We start from the raw sequence: 22,902 nt of genomic DNA on the forward strand, positions 1-22,902 counted from the left end.
AATGTCGTTGCAATTGGAAAGTGAACAACCTGCAACTGCAGACTTGACTTCCCCAACGCGACGATCAATGGTGTCGCCAGAAATTTCTCTGATCATCCGGTATGCGTGCAGTTGCAACAAGAAAAAGCTTTCTTTCAATCGCTGCGCGTAATAATCGTCCGGAGACAATACGTCAAACTTGAACGATATTGATTCTGCGAGAAAAGGACCGTTCGTGTCAACGATGGGAAAGGACAGCATCGATTCGCTGAGGGAAAAAAAAAATGTTCACCCACTCAAATGACATCCGTCTTCTTGCCCACACGGCGACAAAGGATCTCCGTTATCCTGGACTGTGTTTCCGGGGGTTTGAGATATCGGCAGGTTGATCTTTGCCATCGGTTCTAATGTCAACCCCCGGCGCAACTGGCGCTTTGTTTGGCGGCTACGGAATGCCGCAGTTCTCCGACAAACTCCTCGGTCAAGGTTCTATGCTAATCGCCCGTGCAAAGTCATCCACTCTTTCTGTATCACGAGCTATCCTGCAGGCTCTTTGACCGCCGCTTGAACACGCGCATCGCCGCAATTTCCGGTGACAAATTATGCGCAGAGACGCCTCGCGTTTTTATTCTACGAAAAGGAAAATGAGTCGAATTTATTCACGTTCGATCCAACCGATCTGATTGAAGAGTTTTTAACGTGAATTTAGTCAAACTCTCAACAATTAAGAAGAATCGTTTCCAATTTCGATCGTACGAAGTGCTATCAAACTCACACCCAACGATGAACATGATTTTTGCCCGATAAAAAACGCTGAAATTTCATCAGCAATTTTAGATTAAAAAACAGCTTCTTCAACGATTCGTGTTAGTTTACGTTTACTCTCTCTATCTGGGTCAATTTGCGCGATATTCACGTGATAAAAAGAATTAGATAATACCTCGATCGACTCGGGGGTGAAACCGAGTGGCTCTAAAGATTCGCGGGCAACTTCTGACTGCTTTTTCTCTACGTTCCTTTTTTTCATTTCTTTTTTTTTTTTTTTTCTTTTGTCACTCACACCGTCTTATTTGTTTTTCCAGCCTTCATCCGCCACTCGATAGATCCTTGCAGTTCTATTCCCCGCATCGTCGGTCGGTTTTCGCAACTGCGAAGGTCCTTGAGAAACGGAGCTTGAGGGACCCCCCGAGGGGTGGGAAAATTTCGACCAGCAAAAACACGCTCGCGGTGAACAATGATCGGGAGACCTTGACTCTCGGCGTCCGAATCGAACGGTCAGGGCGACTGGTCTCCAGGTTTCCGGACGATATTTGAGAGCGAATTGTCGGATACGGGGTGAAAGCGGGGAAATATTTCCGCCCCCGCGACGCTTTCATTGCGTCCTCATAAGAGGCCGAATATATCATTCGTAAATAGGTTGCCTGTTCGCGGAGGCTGCAAGTCCAATTGTAATTGGTTTTAGCCACCGTGCTCCCGTTACCTCCCGCTCAACCAGCTGTGTCATGGCCAATTGCCTGATAATTCGAACAATTTTACTCAACGAACTGCTAGCACTTCACCCCCCTTCCTCCCCGATACAACCGTTACCTACGACACACCCACGCCTTAACGACCCGCCTGATTTTTCATACAAATTGCTTATTTTATACGTACGGTATGCTTTAAGGGGACCGGTTGTAGACTTTTTTTTTTTTTGTCTTTTAATGTCAGTCGGTATGAGAATGATGTATATTATATTAAATGATGACAATTACGATCAACGGTGGAACAAATGAAGACAACGTGTTATCGTGAATAAACGAACGAATGAATATTTTATAGAGATTTTGTAGAGATAAAAAAATTCTACGAAACTTTTGCAATGGAAACGTATCGAATGACATACAATTTTTAACGTACGTGAAAATAACACGGGTCAAAAAAAGGAATTGTTGTTTTTTTTTTTCTTTTTTTTTTTTTGTTTTTGGTTTCCTGGGTTTATATTTCAATCAATAAATTTTGGTTCTATACATCGAATAGTAATCAAAATCTTCATTTATTATTTATATTGTTTACTTTTTTCTTTTTTACGTTCATATATGAGTCTTGAAGTTTTTGGTTAATGGTATAAACAGCGGGTAGTAGCACGGTGAAATAAAAAGCATATTTTGTGCAATGAAACTGTTTTTTCTTTTATCAGTTACGTGAAAGAAATCAAAATTTGATATCTATAATCTAGATTCAAAATTCGTATTGACCGGTGTAAGTTTCTTATTAACCACGAATATTGTCTCGTTATTCCTCGATTTCATTATCGAAGAGCTATAAAGAAACGATAGAATTTAAAATGTTTATAAAGTAGCATATATGTATATGAGTGCTCAATGAATAATTGTATAAATTGATAAAATATGATGCTGACATTTTATCCTGGTACCTGAAACCCTGTACATGGTGACGAAATTCGGACACTAACATGGAGGCTTTTTAGTATTATATTCCTAAATTAAGGGTGTAGTTTTAGCGAGGAATCGATGAAAATGATCGACAATAACTGATGTATAATTTCCTGAAATTTTTTGAAAAATGATATTCAAAGGACAAGCTTCTCATTATCTTTAAGCTTCATATTTTTCACAAATCCCTTTCGACTCATCTTCGCTGTGAAATATATTACATAAATTGCTGACCTGACAAAATTAATTTTTCAATTGACAAATGAATGATGAAAAAGAAATAAAAAAATGGAGACATTTTAATTGATTATTTTTTTTTTTTTATTACAGATATATTATCGTTACGATTATTGTTTATGAAAATTTACAGATCAATATACAAATAGTATGATACATTAACAGTGACTGAATACGTATAAAACATATTATATTGTTCGAATGAAGTCTTAAATCCTATTATAATTATTACAAGTGCACGAATCGACGGGAGAACTTCTCCGCAATCTTTGCTGCTGCCGCTGCGTTTGACTTTACATAATTATTACAATCTCACTACAATTGGGTTTACGTGATTTGACGCAGAAAACAGATGAGTAACAATATACTGCAGAGTTATGATTCTAATTACAATAAATATATTACAAAAATAGATGGATGAAATTGCGCAGCATGTTTCGAAGATGAGCTCATACACAACGACGGTATGACTACATCCGTACATAACTTCATCTTTAACGGAAAGCACCTTTGAGCTTTTTCGAGTACACTTGAACCTGACTCCGTGACGCACGCACGAACGCTCGTCAAATCAGCAAACAAAGCTCTTACGCACGCGGAAGAATGATGATTTTACACGAAACGCGTATAATAAACGAGAATATTCAACGTGTAATTAGGCACGCGTATGAACACTTGTAGACTTTCGACATGGATTTTCCTACGAGTTTCACCTTTCACACGAATCGTTAACCGTGTCTAATTACACCCTGAAATTATACCTAAGCAATCGTGAGCATAAATCGACGAGATGATACCCGGAAGTTGGAGAATAATTGATGGGAAAAAAAAGAAAAAAAAAAAAGAAAAGGGAAAACAACAACATAAACAGGAAAATCAACGTCTCGTCATATTTACAAAACTGAAATTGAGGAATCGCTGACCTGGGCAGTTTTGTACGTTATCTGAGTAATTCCATGTGAGATAATCATCTTACGTTAATTCACCTCGTGTATACCGTATTATGGAGGTAATGTACTAATTTAAGTTTATCTTTCATATTCACCTGCAGATATCAGCAGCTGTACATCTTCGTGTCTTTTACGATGACGATGATTAACAGCGCAGCGAAACATTACAGACGACGCTGTTCGGCGTTTGGACTCTAATTCGATTTTCCGAAAATAAATAATTCGACAAAAACGTACTTCTGAAAAAAAAACCGAAAAGAAAAATGAAAAAAAAAAAAGAAAAAAATACGAAGGATCGTTTGAGCCGCGAGAATATTTTTCTTTCGCCAATGAAATTGAAAAAATCAACCGCTTTGACCTAAATTTCCTTCGACCTCAATTAAACTTTTGTCATCACAAGATTGACTGAACAAAAATTATCTGTCGTGACAATATATATTTTTCCACAGATCAAGACGAAATATGGTATTTTGAATCAGCAATTTTTTTTCCTCGGTGCATTAAGGATCTCCGATTATTGTCGTTATCTTTTCTGCGATCATTGAGATGATAATGAGAGATAATTTTATTTCTTATCAAAATAATTGCATATCTTTGATCTTATCTAGATGAAATTGTATGTGAGGACCCTCAAACACGGTACAAATGGATATTGATGGGACCCAGGTATGGGTTAGAGAGTTTATGCACTACGGCTTGGTTGTGGATTTTTGTATTTCTGTATTTGTTTTTTTTTTTTTTTTTTTCATAACGGTACCTGTTTCAATTTTTTTATTTTTTTCTCTCGTTCACGTATCCAATATTATTAAATATCAATAACAAACATTGCATCAGCAAGTTGCGGGGAAAAAATTGCCATGCAACGTACGATTTTTGGTACAAGTTTTTTTACAGTCTTAAAACGAGCTCTTAACGTAAGAATCAACGATTTTTTTTTCCCCCGGAACTTTCTATGCGAGAAAAAAACATTGAGGATTCGAAGAAATAATTTTTTTCAAAACGAAAAAGAAAAAACCAGAAACCAAACCGTAGTGCATAAGTCCCAGTTAGCCTGGTACTTGGGACAAATACCTCCGCCTGAGTCCCATCAAAATCCGAATTCATCCGCACACGATGACGATACTCACGATGTTGCACAATTCACTGAACCCAGATCAACGTCGGGAGCCTTCAATCGGAGAATAACTTATCTCGGTCTCGCGTACATGACGTTGAACCTTTCGCTCTGACGTCTCGTCAGCGCCGCGGCGGCTGGCGTCGATATTACGACGTTTTGGGACTTGCCGTGGAGCGTCGACGCGTTCGCCCCCGAGATCGAGGGTATCAGGCCCTCCGTACTCGGGTGCTCGTGGATCACGGTCTCTGTGATGTTGTTCTCCGCCTCCGAGGGCAGCGAGTCCGGATCCGAGCGCCTCTTTGACCTCTTGAAAGCGCTCTCCGACGCGAAATTCGAGCCTGACGAGGTCGGCCCGTTTCCTGCGGACGAGTGGAAACGGTGACGCCTCCTAGACGACGGCAAATTCGCGCGTCTGACCACCGTGCTCATCTCCTGCCCGTGGGATATCTCGTTTCCACTGTCTCGACGATTCAGCGACTTCAACGAATCTTCGTAACCGCTGAAAGTTTTCGAGGGTTACGGATTAGACATCTCAAGAACTCGTACATTCAAGGCCATCCGATACGGGCCTTTTTTTTTTTTTCTATTTTTATACATCGCAAATAGTTTCAGCTAATTCCATTTGATCGGTTTCGAGTGGGTAGATACAGAAAAGGTTCCTAATAACTTTATACTAGTTTCAAATCTGTATGGATTTGATCGAACAGATTTGCACTGAATGCTTTGGGAGAATATCAAATCTTTTTTTTTTTTTTTTCATAAAATTTTGCCAACATTTCGCGTGGTTCACTGTTTTACCGACCATAAGAGATACGCGGCAGTTGGTAGAAATGTGGATTTTCGCAGAATTCTGCGAAAATGTCAAAAACGATTTTTTCCTTTTTTATTTTCATTGTTGTGTGCGTAACTTCAGAACTCATCCCGACAATCGCGAATTTGCGAATATTTTTTTTTTTTTATCATCTCTACGGTTCTTTTGTTTTTCCTTTTTTTTTCAATTTTTACTCAGAGTTAGCCAAATGCTTGATACAGACTTCTGGAAATTTGCATTTTGAAGAGAAAAATTTTACCACAGTCTACCAGAAAGGAAAAAATAATTACGAAGGTATCGAAGTCAAAATCATGCGGTGAGAGTTTAAAAATCAGACGAGTCTGGAAAATGTTGATTGTATAAGATTTGGGCGTGAAAAATTCTTTATAATTATTATGTTCCGTTGCCCTTCTTCTTCCTCCTTATTCCGATCGTGCATGATTTTTAAGGCGCAAACTTGGTTTAAAGTTACTTTTTAGAGATCCTGTAAAAGACTGACTTGCTGCTTTCACCACTTGAAGGACTCGAGGAATGACTGCAGTGGCATGTCCTCGCTACGATCCCTGAATCGTGGCCGCTGGAGTGGAGCGAAGCTGCCGAAACCTCCAATCCCGTCATTCCCGTCAGACCTGACAATCCCCCGGGAGCCGTTCTTCCCGTGTGCTTTGCGTTGCTCGATCTGAAAAAAGGGTACTTTATTGGTTCCTTTTTTTTTCTTCTTTCTCCCAGAGTTCAACGCAGGACAAAATCTCACACGTGGAGCAGCATTCGCCTCGTATATACCGATCAAGCTTTTAAATTCGCGAAACGAATGACATGGATCGTTAACAGCGGTGAAAATCGATGCAAAGAAACTCATTATAATCTTGATAATTGTTTTATATTTCGATAAAATTCAACGTACGTTCCGAACCCCGTCAATTTGAATCGTCGTTTCTTAATTTTATGATACAAAGGAAGTTTCGACGTTTAAAAGTTTGTTCAGAACCCCAAATAAGATAACCTTGAATTGGAGACTTGAAAAAAGGAGAGTAAAAATCTTTCAAACCAAGCAAAGACTAATCCTAGTATCCAAGTCAGCGTCTTACGAATCCAGACTTCAACGTGATAGAGCTATAAAAAGCTAGTCGTCTACGGTAATAAAAATGCGTTGCTGTAAAATTCCTATGAATATACACGTCTGTAGTTCTTCGAAACGTAATTTTCGTAATCCGGTGTTTAATTTTAGTCCCATGTAGTTACAAGGCGTACCGTCACAAATTCAGGAGGAGAGATGTGAAGTATAAACAACGAAAAACGGGTTTATTAAATTCGACCCGTACAATATATATGTATACGTATTAAGAAGACGTTTCAACGCAATTAATGTATCACGCCGACCGACAAACTATGCGGTAAATTTATCACCCTAATTATTTCGCGTAGACAGTTGTGCGTTGCTGACGAAATCACAAAATATTATTCAGAGTGATAATTTATTGCCGAAGAACATTATATATAGCTGGACGAACAAAGAGGCTTGAAAATTCTTGCAAACAAAAAAAAAGTACAACCGTATAATTCGTTAGCGTCAAATATTCAGCGCTTGTCTTATTTTTTGTATAAAAAAAAAATTTTTTTCTCTCTCCAATCGATTCAGAAACTTTTACAAGACCCAGGATGACGTAATACATGTAACGGAAAACGGTAAAAGTCTGAAAAATATTTTGAAATATTTTTGTGTTGAATATTCGATTTTTGTCAAGTAACCTAAAGAGAAGAAGCCAAATAACGAATATGCGTGCTTAATAAAACGTGTTTCGCGATTGACGAAGAGGTTCTGATTTTTATTCTCTTTTATTTTTATTTTATATCACATCCAAAGCTAACCCAGCTTCTGGAATGAAAAATCTGTACAAGACATTTCGCTTTACGCTAAAACGCGTACGGGTATAAAAAGTTGATTTGAATACGCATTTAACGGTGTATGCAAATCGATATTCTTACCTGTGAAATCTCACGCAGCTTGGTTCATGCTCATAGACACCCTGGTGCCTGACATCCCTCTCGAATGATTCCGGCTCGTAATGATGAAGGCCGTCGACGAAGGTGGGGAACATTCCTGGCTTCTGCAGGGTGCCGTTTGGATCGGCAAGAGCGAAGCCGACCGGAGCTCCAGCCGCAAATATCGCGGCCTCCCGCTGCTGTCGGCTAATCAACAAATTTCATAACCGTCATAGTCTCGCCTCTGAAACTCGCGCTCGATTACCGCCTACAACTCTTTTTCGTCCCGTCTCAATGCGAACAGAGAATATCGTAGAGAAAACGATCGTCTAAACATGCGTCAATAGCGTGGATCCGAATCCCTCTTCACGGTTGATTGTATTTTTTTTTTTTTTTAATTTTGTTGTCACACTGTTGAAATAATTACAGTACGAGATTATGACTGAAAAGTGTGTAATTTGAAGAGGTATAAATAATTCACAAAATAAATTTTTCAGGACTTCAAAACCGACAGCTTGACAAAAACATTATGCATGTGGAATAAATAAGCGTTGCACCGGTTTGTCTCTTCATGAATAGCGCGAAAAGATATACATCCATCAACGGAAATGCAATTCCAAGTGACAATACACATGGGAAAATGGTTGGGAGAGGGGGGGAGAACCTGATCCATCGATCATAGACGAAGGTGGACGATATTTTTCGAAATCAACGAGCGTCGGTTGGTTTATAAGATTGTCTGGGGATAAGGGTGGATTCTAAGGAGAAATAACCAGTTTTTATTTACACACACGTGTAAATGCAAAGTGAATACACAAACTTGTTTCTTAAAGAAAATGGAGTGGGTGTGAAATTATTATTGAATTATTGTTAGGATTAATGGTAGATTTCGTCGATAGGATGAGGGTTAGGTGAAAATGGAATAATAAATTATGTCTAAGCATACATGGTACAGAAGGTCCAAAAGCAAGCAACGACAAATGTGTTAAACAAGCGTGTTAGTAATGCCTGAACAAAATTGCACATGCGTAAGTATTGCATATATGTATATTGTATACATACGTGATAAGCGAACGTGATGTGAATAATTGGAAATTGTGATTTTTTTTCTTTGTTTTGAAATGTGTGTTTCAAGATTTTGAACATACTGCACCATGTATAGCGGGTTGTTAGATCTAATTATTATTGATTTTATTCTTACACAGGCTTATTACGTATCATTTATGCAGCGCAGAGTTAGGTATGTATTATTACAGCACGAATACAGGTACATTATGTCCAAAACATATCTACTTCCATTTAAAGTACATTTTTACGTGTTACAAATGGTTTATTGTCGTAGCATTATACCGACGTTTCATAAAGATTCTATGTACATAATCGTAACTGGTACATTAATACTTTACACAAAAGACCTACTCCTACTCAGTTCATTGAGTCTCATGTAGTGTGCCGACGGAAAAATGTTCATCAGTCGACACGTAAGGTTCTGCATTATGATTTTTGCACATGGCTTAGAAATAATGATGGCTGGTTAATTTCAAGATAAATAAAAGCAATCCTCGTCAAGGTTATTTTTTCTTCGAGTACTTATTTATAGAACTTTGTGAAAAGAGGATAGAAAACACAAAGTTTTTGATAACGTGCATTGAGAATTATCTTTGAAATACTCTAGGATTTTTTTTTTTGTTCTTTATTTCACTCGCAACGTCTTCAATATTTTCAGACGTCTGTAAAAATATTTTACGAAATTTTGGGTAATAATCACGAGTATTGATCTTAACGGCACGTGATTTATTTCTGCAAAAAATTCAACGAACTGATGCATATTTTGTAATTTTTTAATACATTGAAGATAAAATCGTGAAACGAATATAATTTCTTTCCACATCCAAGCGCGCAGAGTTTAGTGGCTTCGAATAAAATCGTTGAATTCCCGAATGAATTTCTCGGCGGTATGAAGTGAAAGTGAAAGAGGGGACGCGTTCGATGGGCAGGTGAAAGCTAGGAAGAAGCAGAACCGCCTCAACAGCTATGATTAATCAAACTTCGGACACGCGTCCTTCGGATCATCCGTCCTCGCATTATCAACGTCAGAATCGAACTCGAAAAATCTATTTTATCAAGGACCCCGATCCCAGGAAACTTTCATCAGGTTCACCTTTGAATCGAGTGACCCACTCAGAAATTTACATATATACATTCTAAAGCTTGGACTTTCTCAAATGAAAACTTTTGCGAAAATCGTTCATCACCCAAGAATACGATATGAAAATGCAAAAATCACAAGAATTTGCTATTACCGATTGAGAGTATTTCTCGAGTTTTTTTCTTTTCTTTTATTCTTTTTTATTCGTTTGTTCTTTTTTTTTTTTTATTTGCAGTATGAAGAATTGCGACAAGTGAACAGGTCACAAGGTTCGCGGCACATTGCCAAGGTTGTGGCGTCCCCTACAAAAAGCAGATTAATCACGAACAATGTAAGAAGTATTAGCCACAGATGATGTACCTGATGTACAATATATTATTGACACACAGCGCAGGTTATTAGAGGCAGCAAAAAATAAAAAAGAAATAAATAAAAAAAAAAATAAAAATAAATAATATAGAGAAAATAAAACTAAGGCATGCATGAGGTGTAATTTTGCTGCGGTTACGAATCGATGATTGGTTAGATCATCGCGTCATTCAAACGACACGGAACTTGCCTCTGAATTACATCGTCATTCAAACGACGCGATCGTTAGTTCTTCTGATAAAAATAATAACGAGGAAAGATTTCTACCGTTTGTTTCTCCGTACGCACGTAACGCAGAGTGCCGTGACCAAGGCGCCGACGAAGACGACGCATCCTAGAACTACGACTCCCACTTCAAGAGTCGACAGGAGGTACCTTTGATTCGTCTTTTTCGGAGTGTTTCCGGCTATTTCAAGCACGTGGTACTTTTCAAGTTCCCGTTTTATCTCCGACTTCTTGTTGTGGAAAACGCTAAACGAGAAAAACAACCGTTAGAGTAGAGATTGATTCACCGATCTGGGCAATTAGTCGGACCCCTGAAAGGGTCAGGCAACTTTATAAATCACCCAAAAATGCCTAACCCAACCAATTTTATTCAATCGGAATTCAAGACGCCAAAGTTTTATACGGTATTTGTTTTTGCGGATAATTTAATTTATCAACGAATAACTGTATCTTTGATATACTATACTAAACACTTATTCACATATCTCTTTCAAGTAAATCATCGAGACAAGCTTGTTCAGTCATTAAGCGAGTAACTAACTTTTTCAAACTCAACGATTACGCGAATGAATTAATATATACGAGCGATGAACGATCGGTCTCTCGTTTTTTTCTTTGCAGATTTCTATGCGGCTTCATTACGGAATTCGTTTGCATGGTGTAATAAACCAGGGTCTATCGTCAGTTTAAAGGCTTCATCTATTGAAATTTCATCATCCGGTGTGCTACATATTTACGTTATTCGGATACCGTTGCAAGTAATGCATTAACTTACAATCGACTCAAGTTGCTTACTTAAATGACCTTAGCTTCTTTTTATGAAAATTCTCCGAGTTTCTTGAACCGCGCGGAGAGATTGGAGACAGATTTGTATAAAGATAACTCGATGTGGAGAAATCCATTACCTAGTTACATGATCAAATTTATGTAGCGAAAATTGTGGAAGCTATTATAAAACACTTTATGATTCGATAATCTTATCGCGATATTCTGAAAATTTCACACGACTTTCCATTAGATTTTACTCACTTGTGGAGGGTGTCCATGTCTATCATGACGTTGAGATGTGGATCGACAGCGTATAAATACATGTCGGTTCTGAAAAGGAAGGAAGAAAGATGGATATAAAACGGAGGAATTCATCCTTACGCATCGCATAGATTTTGAATATCATATTAGGTATAGAAATGTAATTTGAATTTGAATGGAACTTACGAGCCGGCATCGATCAAATTCTTCTCAATATGGGGTTCAAGTTTTCTCACTCTCACATCCAGCCCTGTCACGTTGCGCAGTACTCTGAAAATTTTACAGCATCATTTAATTAATTTTTATCTATTTGTCTACTTAACTTTTTCACTCGATTATTACTTTTTTTCCTCGATGTGAAATTGAATAATACATCTCGTTAAAATGATCTCCGAAAGTCGTTACGAAGCGCCTCAACTGCACTGCGATCCTTTCTCGTTCCCCTGATTTTCTTACCAACTCTATACAGCAGCGATTGTTTGCTACCTTGCTACGTTTCCGAGGAATAAATTTGAATACACTTATACGACTTCACCCCACTGAATTGAATCCACAAATTTAATTCCCCGGGTAACCTGCCTTGAGGGGGTTACTCGCTCTTTTCTACACTCTTCGCGTACCGTATCGACTCTGCGACTTGCAATTATTTCCGCTGTGATTTCAAGTCATTTTTCGCAAATTCCGATCACTTTTTCCTACCTTGAATAAATTCTTCCTCACTTTTATCGGTTGTTCGAATATTTTATACGTTGCAGATGTTTTAGTATCAGCTAAAAATAGCGGCGTGATGGTTTCTATTGATTATTTTCATTTGTATTTTCATATTGTATTAAAATTTTGTGAAAACCAAGGAACAACGTAATCGTTTCAACGGTCAATGATACTTCAAATCGGTTTATAGTCGTAACATTTTTTTTTAAATTTCTTTCATACTTACGAAGTGATATTTTCGATTTGTCTCTCGATGTCGCTTGGTCTGTCACCCATAACCATAACGACCTGTTTGTGATCATCCAGAACGTAGACCTGTTTGAAAGTAAATTTTCCACATCGTTTACTGATATTTTGAATTTGGTTTTTTTTTTTTTACTCCATTGAAAATTCCTACGTGTTTAATTCTGGAAATTCGCGGTTAGGATCAGCTAGGTCAACGTTTTTTATGATTCGTTAAGCTCCTCCGCGGGATATAAGATCCAGGCTGTTAACCCGATACCCACACGTTCGGTTCAAATTCCCGGAGCTCGGTTCGTGACTGAGCGTAAAGTTCCGTGTCACAGTTCACTGGTTCCTTACGATTTAAAACGGAGCGTTCACCTCTGAGTAGCAATTCGCTCTGTAATCTTTCCGAACACCTGTAGGACCCAGCCGACTCGTTTCACGAGAAGGTCTCCGAAGGTCGAGCAAAGCGAAAGTACGTCCTTGAAGTTTACTGTCCGTTTCTTTAACACGCGCAGCGAATTTTCTGCTTTTATTTTCAAATTACTCAGTCACGTTTCGCTTCTTTTATCTATTTTTAATTCTTATTCATTCTTTTTCTCTATTTTTTATAACAGCCAGTCTTTTGGGACAGAAAATTTTCGGTAACCGACTAAGGCGAGAGATTATTTTTCTACTAAACCGCCGCTGGAATTTTCTCAGCGTACGAAGGCGAGGTAACAGCCTGAGCTGAGAGCTTTAAATTTCTGGCCAAGACTGCTGTGTGGAATACTCACAAAAACGTTGGCTATGCTGCTGCGGCCATCGTCTGCACCAGCTCTGTCCGTGGCCTTGACATCGAAGCCAAAGACGCGGCCGGCGTCTCGTGAAAAACTACCAACCGAACGGACTTGACCACTGAGTGGGTCAATGGCAAATCTTGGCGCGTCCTCTCGGCCAATAATCTGGTAGCGTATATCTGCGTTTGTTCCCTCGTCCGGATCCTCTGCCTGGAACGAAATATTATCATTCTTCCTGTAATTTCTCTGTGGTTAAGACGTTGCGGTCATGGGAACTCGAATTTCTAGTCAGAGTAATTTTTCCCGGGGTTGGGTTCTTGGATTCAATATTTTACGGGATCAAAAGTTCTTTAATTTTGTTTGTTGCTTTTTGTCACAAGTAGAAGAATACAAATCAATGATATTCTACATTTTTTTCAAACAAGATCAAATCTTGGAAAATTTTTATTTTTTTCTCCTAAATGTTAAGTATATCGACATGACCGTTAAATCGTTTTAATTCACCAGAGAGTGCAAGGTCAGAATGATTTCATAAAAATTTGAGTTTGTAGGCAACAAAATCAACCGTACAACTTTTTTTCCAACGTAATTTCAAGTTGAGGGTTGAAGACAATACCCAGTAGATTTCCAATTGACTTGATCGAGACGAAGGGTATACCTCTGAAACTAGAAACCCGCACCACTCAAGCGATACAAAACGACAAAGTGATTACCTCAACCCTTATAATTTCGTATCCGTAATGCGCAGTCGTCGGAATAGCCGCGACCATCGGACGTCCGTCGGACTTGAAGCGAGGCGCGTTATCGTTTACGTCCTTAACCCTGACGACGATCTTAGCTTCGTTAAACTCAAGCCCGTTAAGCCTGTCGCCTACCACGGGATAAATCATCGCCGGCATGGCGCGTCCATTCTTAACCCTGTCCACCCTGACCTTCATTTCATAAAGCTCTCTGCTCTCTCGATCGAGGGGCGAGATGAGGAGAAGGGTGCCGTTTTGAGGGTCGATGGTGAAGCGATCCTTGATCTCCGATTCCGTCGACGCGAGAGTGTAGCGGACGTGTTGCTGGCGGAACGAGTCGGACACGTTGAGCTGTACGAGCCTGAAAGGAACGGGATAGTTCTCCAGAACTTCTACCTCGTAGTACCGGTGCTGGAAGACGGGGCGCCTCAACTCTTGGCCGTCTTCCGGATCGACGACGTTCACAACAAGCATCGCGGTAGATGTCAAACTCGGCGATCCGAGATCACTCGCCGTCACGGTCACGTTGTGAAGACCCTGAGCCTCGTAGTCGAGCTGAACAATGGTCTTTACGAGGCCTTCCTTCCCGTCTATGCTGAAGTATCGACTGACGTTCTGCCCGTGAGGAACGTCGAACAGAACCAATCCGTTCCCGTTTCCGACTAGGTCTGAATCGTTCGCGTGGAGCTTCGCGATTACCGTTCCGACCGGGCTGTTCTCCGGCACCGAGGTACGGTAGACCGGGATCGGATGCTGGTCACCTCTGCGCTTCCAGACGTCCTCGAAGCCCCAGAAGAGCGGAGGATTGTCGTTGACGTCAAGGACGTTTACCTGGACCAGAACCGTGGTTGTCAACTGCTCGGTACCGCGGTCGCTGGCCGTCACATTGAACTCGTACATGTCGAGCGACTCGCGGTCCAGCACTCCGGTCACCCTGAGGACCCCGGTTTGCTCGGAAATGAAGAAGGGCACCTGCTGTGGACCGGGGACCAGGGCGTAGGACACAACGGCGTTGCTGCCGTGATCCGCGTCATCCGCCTCGACGGTACCGATGGCGTGGTCTTGGTACGAGCCTTCGGGGACGTTGAAGAGGTACCAGGACTTCCTGAAGACCGGGGAGTGGTTGTTGACGTCGGTGATGAAGAACCTGAGTGTTACGTTGTCGAAGAGTCCACCACCGTCGACGGCGATGATTGCCAGGACGATCTCACGCCCAGCCGGAAGCGCTTGGGATACCGACACTTCACCGGTACCAGTGCTTATAACGAAATGGGCCTTCGGCGTTCGACGGAATCGGTTTTCCCCGAAGGTCTCGTTCACTATGGCGTAGGTAACCTCGCCGTTCGTACCCTCGTCCTTGTCCGAAGCTACCAGACGGATTATCGGCGTTCCGAGAGTCACGTTCTCCGGTATCGCAAGAAGGGGCGCTTCGTCGTCTTCCCCGTTGGAACCAGACCCGCGTTTTCCAGCGACAAGATGATCCTTCGTCGATTGATTGGCGACCTCGATTCCCAGATCGGGGAGTATCACCATCTGAGTGAAGTTCGGCGCGTTGTCGTTCTCATCGGTTACAGTGACCATAAGTTGGGCCTCGGAATGCAGATTGGCTGAAAGTGCAGATAATGTCATCACCGAGTCTAGCGCGTGTCGATTAGATCGTCGTTTTAACCCATATGGTGCAACTCCAAAATTAATGTCAAGTTTCCACAACCGGCACGGTGCTTTTTGCAATGGCACCGGAGGGTCGTGATCTTTCACAAGATGAGCCGGCTTTCGCTTACCCTTATCTCTCGCCACCAGGCTTAGATTGTAAAACGGCTTGACCTCCCGGTCCAGCAAGCCCTCGGCATTTCCCTTGAAGAACACGCGTCCCGAGACCTGATCAATCGTGAACAAGTCACTCCCTTCCCCGTGAACGGTTATCGCAAAGTTCTGGTTACCACCGTCGTCCGGATCCCGTGCCATAATTCGCCTCGTCAATGCCACTTCTGTGCCCACTGGACTGTTCTCTTGAATACGACCCTCGTAAATCGGAATCTCGAACATTGGCGCGTTGTCGTTCTCGTCTTCGACGATTACGGTCACCTGAGTCAATTGCTCCAAAAATTATTTCAAGGTGTACCTGGCGACCTTTGGCATTGGATTTCTCTGGTCATTCGAAGCATGCGGGACTTCGAACGTCTTGGAATTATTCAACCAATTTGAGTTTTGATAACTCAAATTCAGGACTGAAAGTACTCACCTGAAATATTCCAACGCCTCTGGCGTTGTCAGCAATTACAGTGATGCTGTAATTTTCCCGCGTTTCTCGATCCAGACCTTTTGGCGTGTAGAGAGTACCTTCAGAGGTAATGGCGATGCCTGGTACGTCCTGCTGATTCGCGATTAGGAAGCGGATATTGCGGGTCGAATTGGTGCCATTATTCGGCAACACTTGACCGATGAAGGCGCCGGGCATATTCTCCTTAACGCGAAAGACAAGCGGCATTCCGGCCGTCCTTCTGTAGTGAAAAAACGATGTTGGATAGTAAAAAATCTGACAAATCGGTCGCTAAATAGCGGCAATTAATTTCATCCTCATTCGACCTGCCTGATCGTGGGGTTGGCGTCCGTATTGCCAGACAGGAAGACCCGCAGGCAGTTTTTAAACTGTAACTAGATCGTGATATGTTGTACTAGCGTGCAGCTACGAGGAGTGAAAAATTGGAAGAGAAACTGAGTAGGTAGATGGTCGCGGAGTGATAAGCATAAAAATTAATGACCACCTTGACTGAAACAACATATAACGCCCATCGCGCTGGCGACGAAATTAAGAAGACTGTTACAATTATATTTAGATTGCGCAACGAAGCCAGCTAGCTTTCGTCTGAGAAACCGTCTTACGATGGACACGGATCGGCCTGCTTTAAGCCCTGTTTTCACTTTCTCGCGTGAAATAAACACCTAGCTACCGCTTCGAGCTCTCTTGATAAATCATCCTGTAAACGCTTGGTAGCTAAACGCGCCACTTGGCTTCCCCTTGAATTACGGTTATTAATTACCCTCACTTACTGCGTAAATATTCCCCTCTCGTCCCCGGGGTCTACTACGTGGATGGAGACGTTTGTCACGATCATTAAGTCCCGCTCGTCCGTAACCTGAGCTTCAAAGTCAAACAACGATCTGTCGTATTTCTCGATCTCATCGATCACTGTTATCGTCCCCGATCGTTCCTCCACCGCGAATGGCACTGTAACAAATTTTTCAATTTCTAATAATACTGCTAACTCAACTTTCATCATTCTTACTTATACGACTAACAATTGAGGGTCCAATTCCTACCTCCTTCGTAGTAGCTATGCAGAAGATCGTAAATCAGATCATCCTTCGGCACAGCTTCGTTCACTCGAATTTGTCCAACGCTGGTACCGATTCCAACATTTGCGCCGACCCAAAACTCGTAAGGTGCTCCGATAAAATCGGGCTCCCCAAGATTTCGCCCTAGGCAGAATCGAAGACAAGTTAATTTAAGACTATGAATTTATTCTGAAAATTTGCTTTCACTCTGACTATCCACAAACACGGCGAAATCTTTATCAACATTAAATGAACGTGAAGATTTTCACAAAGTGATGGAAACCACGACGGGTTGGTTTTGACACCTTTTTGAAAATCCCCTCGTATTTCAAGTCTTCTGACGTATGCGTCTCGCTGACCCCCTTGCATTACCAATTAAGACTTTTTGCTACCCGGATTACGAAGGGAAACCCCTGCAATTTGTCGAGTTACCCACCTAACTCACGTTCTTTTAATCCGTTTTTCACGAAAATTTGTTTCCAAGAGTTTTCAAGGTCGCTGATTTCGACCCTGAGGTAAGGAACTTATAAGTCATGCGATTATGAAAATGACACGTGAAAATAAAATATAATAGAATAACGAAAGTCGTCGATGTCACTAGGGAATTTAATCATATCAAACAATCTCGTTCGTGGGATTAGAAACTGAGGAAATAGGATGACGAAAATTACGTAAAATTGACTTACCTCCAGAGCGGAAGGCTTCCACGGTGACGACCGCCAACGAGGACCGCCTTTCGCTAGGATTCGTGGGCTGATCCACCGCCTCTACAAAGATCGCATGCCGTCCTTCGATCACAGGACTTTCAGCGACGGAAATTACTCCTGTATGAGCGTCGACACTGAACGGCGTGCGAGCCGAAGCGTTTCCCTGCTGCTGGAGATGATAGAGAACCATTCCGTTCGTGTCCAGGTCGATGTCGAGTGCCTGAACCTGGCCGACGACGGTTCCAGGCGGAGAGTCACTCGGCAGCATGAACTCGTACAGGTTACTAGGCACGAAGGTCGGATTGTTGTCGTTGGCGTCAAGCAGGGTGACTTCGACCGTGACGAATGAAGAACTGCTCGACTTCTTAACGACGCTTGGACGCCGTTCGCGCGCGAACACCTTCACCTTGAGGGAGCTCTGTCGCTCCCGGTCCAGGTGACTCTGATCGCGTACCGTCAGCCATCCGGATTTGGCTTCGAGGGCAAAGGCGCCTGAAGAGTCTTCAAGGACGTAGTCAAAGTCCGCGTTCTCACCCTGGTCCCGGTCGACGGCGACGACTTGGAGGACGCTCAAGCCGTTGGGGAGGTTCTCGAGGATGCTGATGTTGTAGGACTCGAGCTCGAACTCCGGCAGGTTGTCGTTAAGATCAAGAACCTCGACCTCGACTCGTGCCAGCGTCGTTCGCAGCGGGTTGTCCATTTGCGAAGCTTGAATCTGCATCGAGAACGTGTTTCCTGGCAAACTTCGCTCCGCGTCAAGGTCGATCTCTCGTTCCAGGAACAGCGAACCGTTGTCCGGGTTCAGATAGAAGAAACCCCGCTCGTTTCCCGCCGTCAAGTCGTAGCGGATACGGGCGTTGATGTCTCGATCCTGATCTAGCGCCAGGATTGGCGGCGTGAAATTCAGCTCCAGGTGGATCGGCCGGTCCTGAGATTGACGGGATTTGAGCCGGTGAATATCGCCGCGATTTCGATACAACGATTTGGATTATAACACCGACTGACAATGGTCACGTTAACTCGGATCGAGGTATCGTTCCTTCAATTTGTCGATTCACGTAATAGATAAACGGTTGTCCAAACCTCGAAGATTACCTTTCACCGAAAGAAAAGATTTTGTTCCACGGTCAGGTGGATGTGTCTAATCTCAAGCCACTTACACCTGCGGATTGAAATCGATTCTTCTGCTATCTGTGACTAGATACTTCCGGTAGCGACGCAGTATCGGACTTTGTTCTTTCGGTATTGCTAGATTGTGTTTATCACGGCTTTGTGCACCGTTCACTTTCACGTCGTGTCGGAATGTAGGTAATGCTAAAGTCCTTTCAGTGGATAAATTTATTTCTATACCCTGTTGTCATATTCAATACGTATCGTAATAACGAGGCAAAAGGCTGCGCCGCATTGTATTGACAGTTTATTTATGTGCAGAATTAACAGATAGCGTATTATTGAAAAGACGCAAAGTCACATGCTTGGTTACAAATTACACAATGGGACCGTTTAAATTTTATTATTTCGCAACCTAACTCTCGCCGGAAATTGAACTCATTGTCAATTGACATGATCAAACTTTGTTCATTTGTTTTTGTTACGTGTACAAATTTTTTCTACGGTAAAATTCGTACGAGGCACAGGGTTTGATGAAATTCTGCCTGCCTGACCGAGTATCTTATTTCGGGATAATTAGCTAATTAGGATTTTCAGTAGCGGATATGACAACCATAACAACCATTCAGATCAGTTCAGAGGAATCCATTTGAATAGGAATGCCTGTTAATTTACCAGTCCTTCGTTTAGAAAAAAAAAAAAAGAGAAACTTTCAAATTATTACTAGTGTCGATTTTACTTTGTGTTTTTTTTTTTTTTTTACCACTCACCAACATTGGATAAAACTCGTATATCTGAGTCCTATAAACGTCTTGGGTAAACCTTGGATTTAAATCGTCGCTATCTGAAACAAGGACGGTGACTGTGGTATTGCTGGTTCTACTGGGTATCCCTCGGTCCTGAAAGTCAAACGTATTCATCGTTAATTATCTCACTAATCATCGCTGAACTCCATCGCACTTGACCATCGCAACTTAGGGAATTCAATCTTTCATCAATTACGTTAGACGCTTCAAATGCCGGAACGAAATGTCCACGTATACTTTTCGAAGTGTATTTCAGCTGTCTAGTTTATTCCGGTTCAACTCGTCAATGTATAATCGCGCAACGTCCATGCAAGATCGTTCGAACTTACCGATGCCATAATAGTGAGAATGAATTCCCTGTCACCAGCATCGTAGTCCAGCTGTTTTGTCAGGACGAGTTCGGCCCTGTGACCGGAAGCAAGAGCAAATTTTCCCTCTTCGTTGCCCCGCACGATCGTATAGTGAACATCGCTGTTCTGGGTGTTGAGCTTGTCCCTGTCAGTCGCGTGAATTCCTCGGAATATCGTCCGACCTTAAAATGATGAAAATTTCCGTTGAAACTCTTGACGAATGACCGCGGATGCGCGTGAGATGGAATGTGGGATGTTTTTTTACTCACCGATCGGAGTCAGTTCGTCGATCGTGACGTGATAAGGAGCGTCCACGAAACTTGGAGAATGGCTGTTAACGTCTTCGACAAAAACGGTAACCGACAAGTGTGCTGATACCTAAATAATGGAAAGTGATTTCGAAAATTTTTAGTCATCGCCTTTTTCGTCCCATCAACGTGTTAGTTCCGTCAAATTTCACAGCTCAGTGAGCTACTAATGATTTGATTTCTGCGAGGAAAATTTAAGAGGGGAAAAAATGTTTCCCATCGATCTCGGGCATGCGGGTACATAGGAAATGGGCGTATTTCTCGGGCGAAATTGAATGGTTCATTGTCAATTGAGTGTGTAAGAAGGAGAATCTAGGTTGAATACCGCGGCGTGCCCCATATATTGTCGAATCAATAAACCATTTCCTACCGCTTTCTTCAAATGATCTCACGAGCCTAGCATGTGACCTAGTATTAGAGTCGGTTATTATAAACTCTGCATCCGTACAGGATGAAAATTAAAGTTGGCCAAATTGGTGTTCCGTATTCTAATTGTACGTTCGACTTGTTCTTCTTAATGCAAAAAAAATAAATAAATAAATAAAAAATTTCCGTTCCTTTTGTACATACCTGTGAATTTCCCGCCCCCATAGCGTTGCAGACGACGCGAAATTTCAGCACGTTTCGTGGTGTTTCTCCCTCTTGCTGGTCCTCCAATGAACGGGCGAGAATTATGGCCACGTGCGTTGCGTTCAGTTCCTTGTAAGAGAAATATCTCGCATCTTTTTCCTGAAAAAAAAAAATTTACCTCGTTTCGAGATTAACGCATCGAATTTTACTCCATCTCTGCATGCGATCGTTTGATTTGATTTCTTATTATACGAAAGTTGTCAGTTGTCAGACGTTAACGGGAGCCAACGCGGGCTTCTGGCGTCTAATAAATGGAGCATGGCGTGTTCGTTTTTACAATAAAACGATCAAATACCGTACCTGTTCCAGTTCGGCTGTTTCACTCTATAAAGCAACGCCTTTACTTTACGTTCGAAGTAGATTTTCCCATAGGGGAGATAAAAACTGTCTGTTAAAAATCGTCAAACTTTTACCAATCTCCATCTTACCACCAAAATCCGATGCGATCAAATAGCCAACTCTCACGGGGTGTCCGAGTTACGATAGTGAATTTACCTTGTAACTTCGCATCTCGAATCGCAACGAAACGAAATGAGACGATATCCGAGGTTTTGAAAAAAATGGAAATCTTGTTCCGCGCTTTTTTTGAACTTCTGATTCACTCGTCGCTATCACATAATGACCGAAAGGTGAGCGACGATTTTATACCGATAAGGACACCCGTTACGTGGGTTAGGTTTTTGGCCGTCGCGGCGTTGTTGATTGGGGACTTAGCGAACCTTGTCAACCGGCATTATGGCAAGATGCTTCCTGGGATGAACTTCCAAAGTGAGAACTTCGTGCTCCCTTGGCAAATTCCCCGGCAGCCTGACGAACTTCTGGTATTCCCCAGCGGGATAAAATTGACATCCTGCGAACAAAGCCGGCCCACAGGACCGTTATCTGCGATCAGTAAGTCTTAATTAATTGCCACCACCTCGAATATTTTATATCTCATTAAAAACTGACCGACACTGATCCGTTTTCTTCCGTCTATGACATAAATAAATTGCAATAAGTATTTATAGCAATTATAAATAAGGATTTAAATAAGGATTAGAAGAAGAATTGCGTAATACAATTCGTTATTCATCTGGCCAAGCCTTAATGCGTAAGTCTTTTCTCGCAGAGTCGGTTCGCAGATACGCCCATACTTTCATTTTCGTTACAATTTATTCGAGTGTATCTCAAACCGACGATTTTTTTTTTTAATCATTTTTCTATAATTTCTTATGCAAACATCTAGCATTCGATTTAACATTTAATCTTCGATCGTGCGCGTATTAGTTTCAGCCTGTGTCAACATCACGATATGCTTACACACTCCCTAAATTGGTGTGAAAAAACATTTCTCTTTCATTTACGGTAAGGTGATTAATTTTAACTCTCAAATACAGCCGTGAGTTTGTTTCAATAAATAACACTCGAATTCTCGTTTCCCCTATATTTCGCTCTCTCTCTCTCTCTCTCACTCTCTCTGACTCTCTCTCTTTGGTTACGAAAAACGAACTTAAACAAGACCATCAAACAATATAAGAAGAGAATTAGAAGACTAGAGAAGTCACGACTACGTTATGGTGACGAAGAAAAACGTAATTAATTGCATCAGGATGATCTACTTTTTTTCGATAAGCATTCTTCATTCACTCTACTTACACTTGTGCTGATTCTTACGTCAAATTATCGACGTGATTTTTGACGATCACAGATTCCAATAATATCAAATGAACGCGAAAAATCGATATCAGATTGTTCACCACTTCTGGTTTAATGGTGAAGAAAACTGTAACGGTTTGCAAGGATTCTAAAGCTTGAAGGTACAGTCGGTGGCTGCGTGTTAAGCGTTTAATTGCACTCATACACGTTCAATTACGTCGTGATTATTATACGACTACCTGCTGCAGCGCGGACGATGGTGAAAGGGACCTCGGCGTTTT

At 41.6% G+C, this 22,902-nt stretch overlaps 1 protein-coding gene across 7 annotated transcripts in view; it reads right to left on the reverse strand.

Moving 5' to 3' along the window:
* Positions 1-2,081: 2,081 nt before the first annotated feature.
* Cad89D (cadherin 89D) overlaps positions 2,082-22,902 on the reverse strand; it is a 48,850-nt gene continuing 28,029 nt past the window's right edge. For 4 of the 7 annotated variants that reach the window (XM_046622930.2, XM_046622920.2, XM_046622911.2 and 1 more), the window contains exons 3-21: positions 21,706-21,836; positions 20,927-21,085; positions 20,318-20,426; positions 20,028-20,230; positions 19,663-19,791; positions 17,762-18,710; positions 17,061-17,219; positions 16,791-16,968; positions 15,982-16,240; positions 15,521-15,824; positions 13,713-15,346; positions 12,997-13,209; positions 12,222-12,310; positions 11,471-11,554; positions 11,285-11,353; positions 10,298-10,501; positions 7,516-7,719; positions 6,002-6,208; positions 4,268-5,217 (exon numbers count right to left, since the gene is read on the reverse strand). In XM_046622930.2, the coding sequence (XP_046478886.1) occupies positions 4,788-5,217; positions 6,002-6,208; positions 7,516-7,719; positions 10,298-10,501; positions 11,285-11,353; positions 11,471-11,554; positions 12,222-12,310; positions 12,997-13,209; positions 13,713-15,346; positions 15,521-15,824; positions 15,982-16,240; positions 16,791-16,968; positions 17,061-17,219; positions 17,762-18,710; positions 19,663-19,791; positions 20,028-20,230; positions 20,318-20,426; positions 20,927-21,085; positions 21,706-21,836 (5,714 nt within the window). In that variant the 3' untranslated portion in view covers positions 4,268-4,787. Of the gene's footprint in view, positions 3,841-4,267; positions 5,218-6,001; positions 6,209-7,515; positions 7,720-8,501; positions 9,964-10,297; positions 10,502-11,284; positions 11,354-11,470; positions 11,555-12,221; positions 12,311-12,996; positions 13,210-13,712; positions 15,347-15,520; positions 15,825-15,981; positions 16,241-16,790; positions 16,969-17,060; positions 17,220-17,761; positions 18,711-19,662; positions 19,792-20,027; positions 20,231-20,317; positions 20,427-20,926; positions 21,086-21,705; positions 21,837-22,902 lie in introns of those variants that run through there. The other 3 variants (XR_011177005.1, XM_069135655.1, XM_069135659.1) reach the window with 3 other exon arrangements.

The sequence above is a fragment of the Neodiprion pinetum genome, chromosome 1 (assembly GCF_021155775.2).
Source record: "Neodiprion pinetum isolate iyNeoPine1 chromosome 1, iyNeoPine1.2, whole genome shotgun sequence".
NCBI lineage: Eukaryota > Metazoa > Arthropoda > Insecta > Hymenoptera > Diprionidae > Neodiprion > Neodiprion pinetum.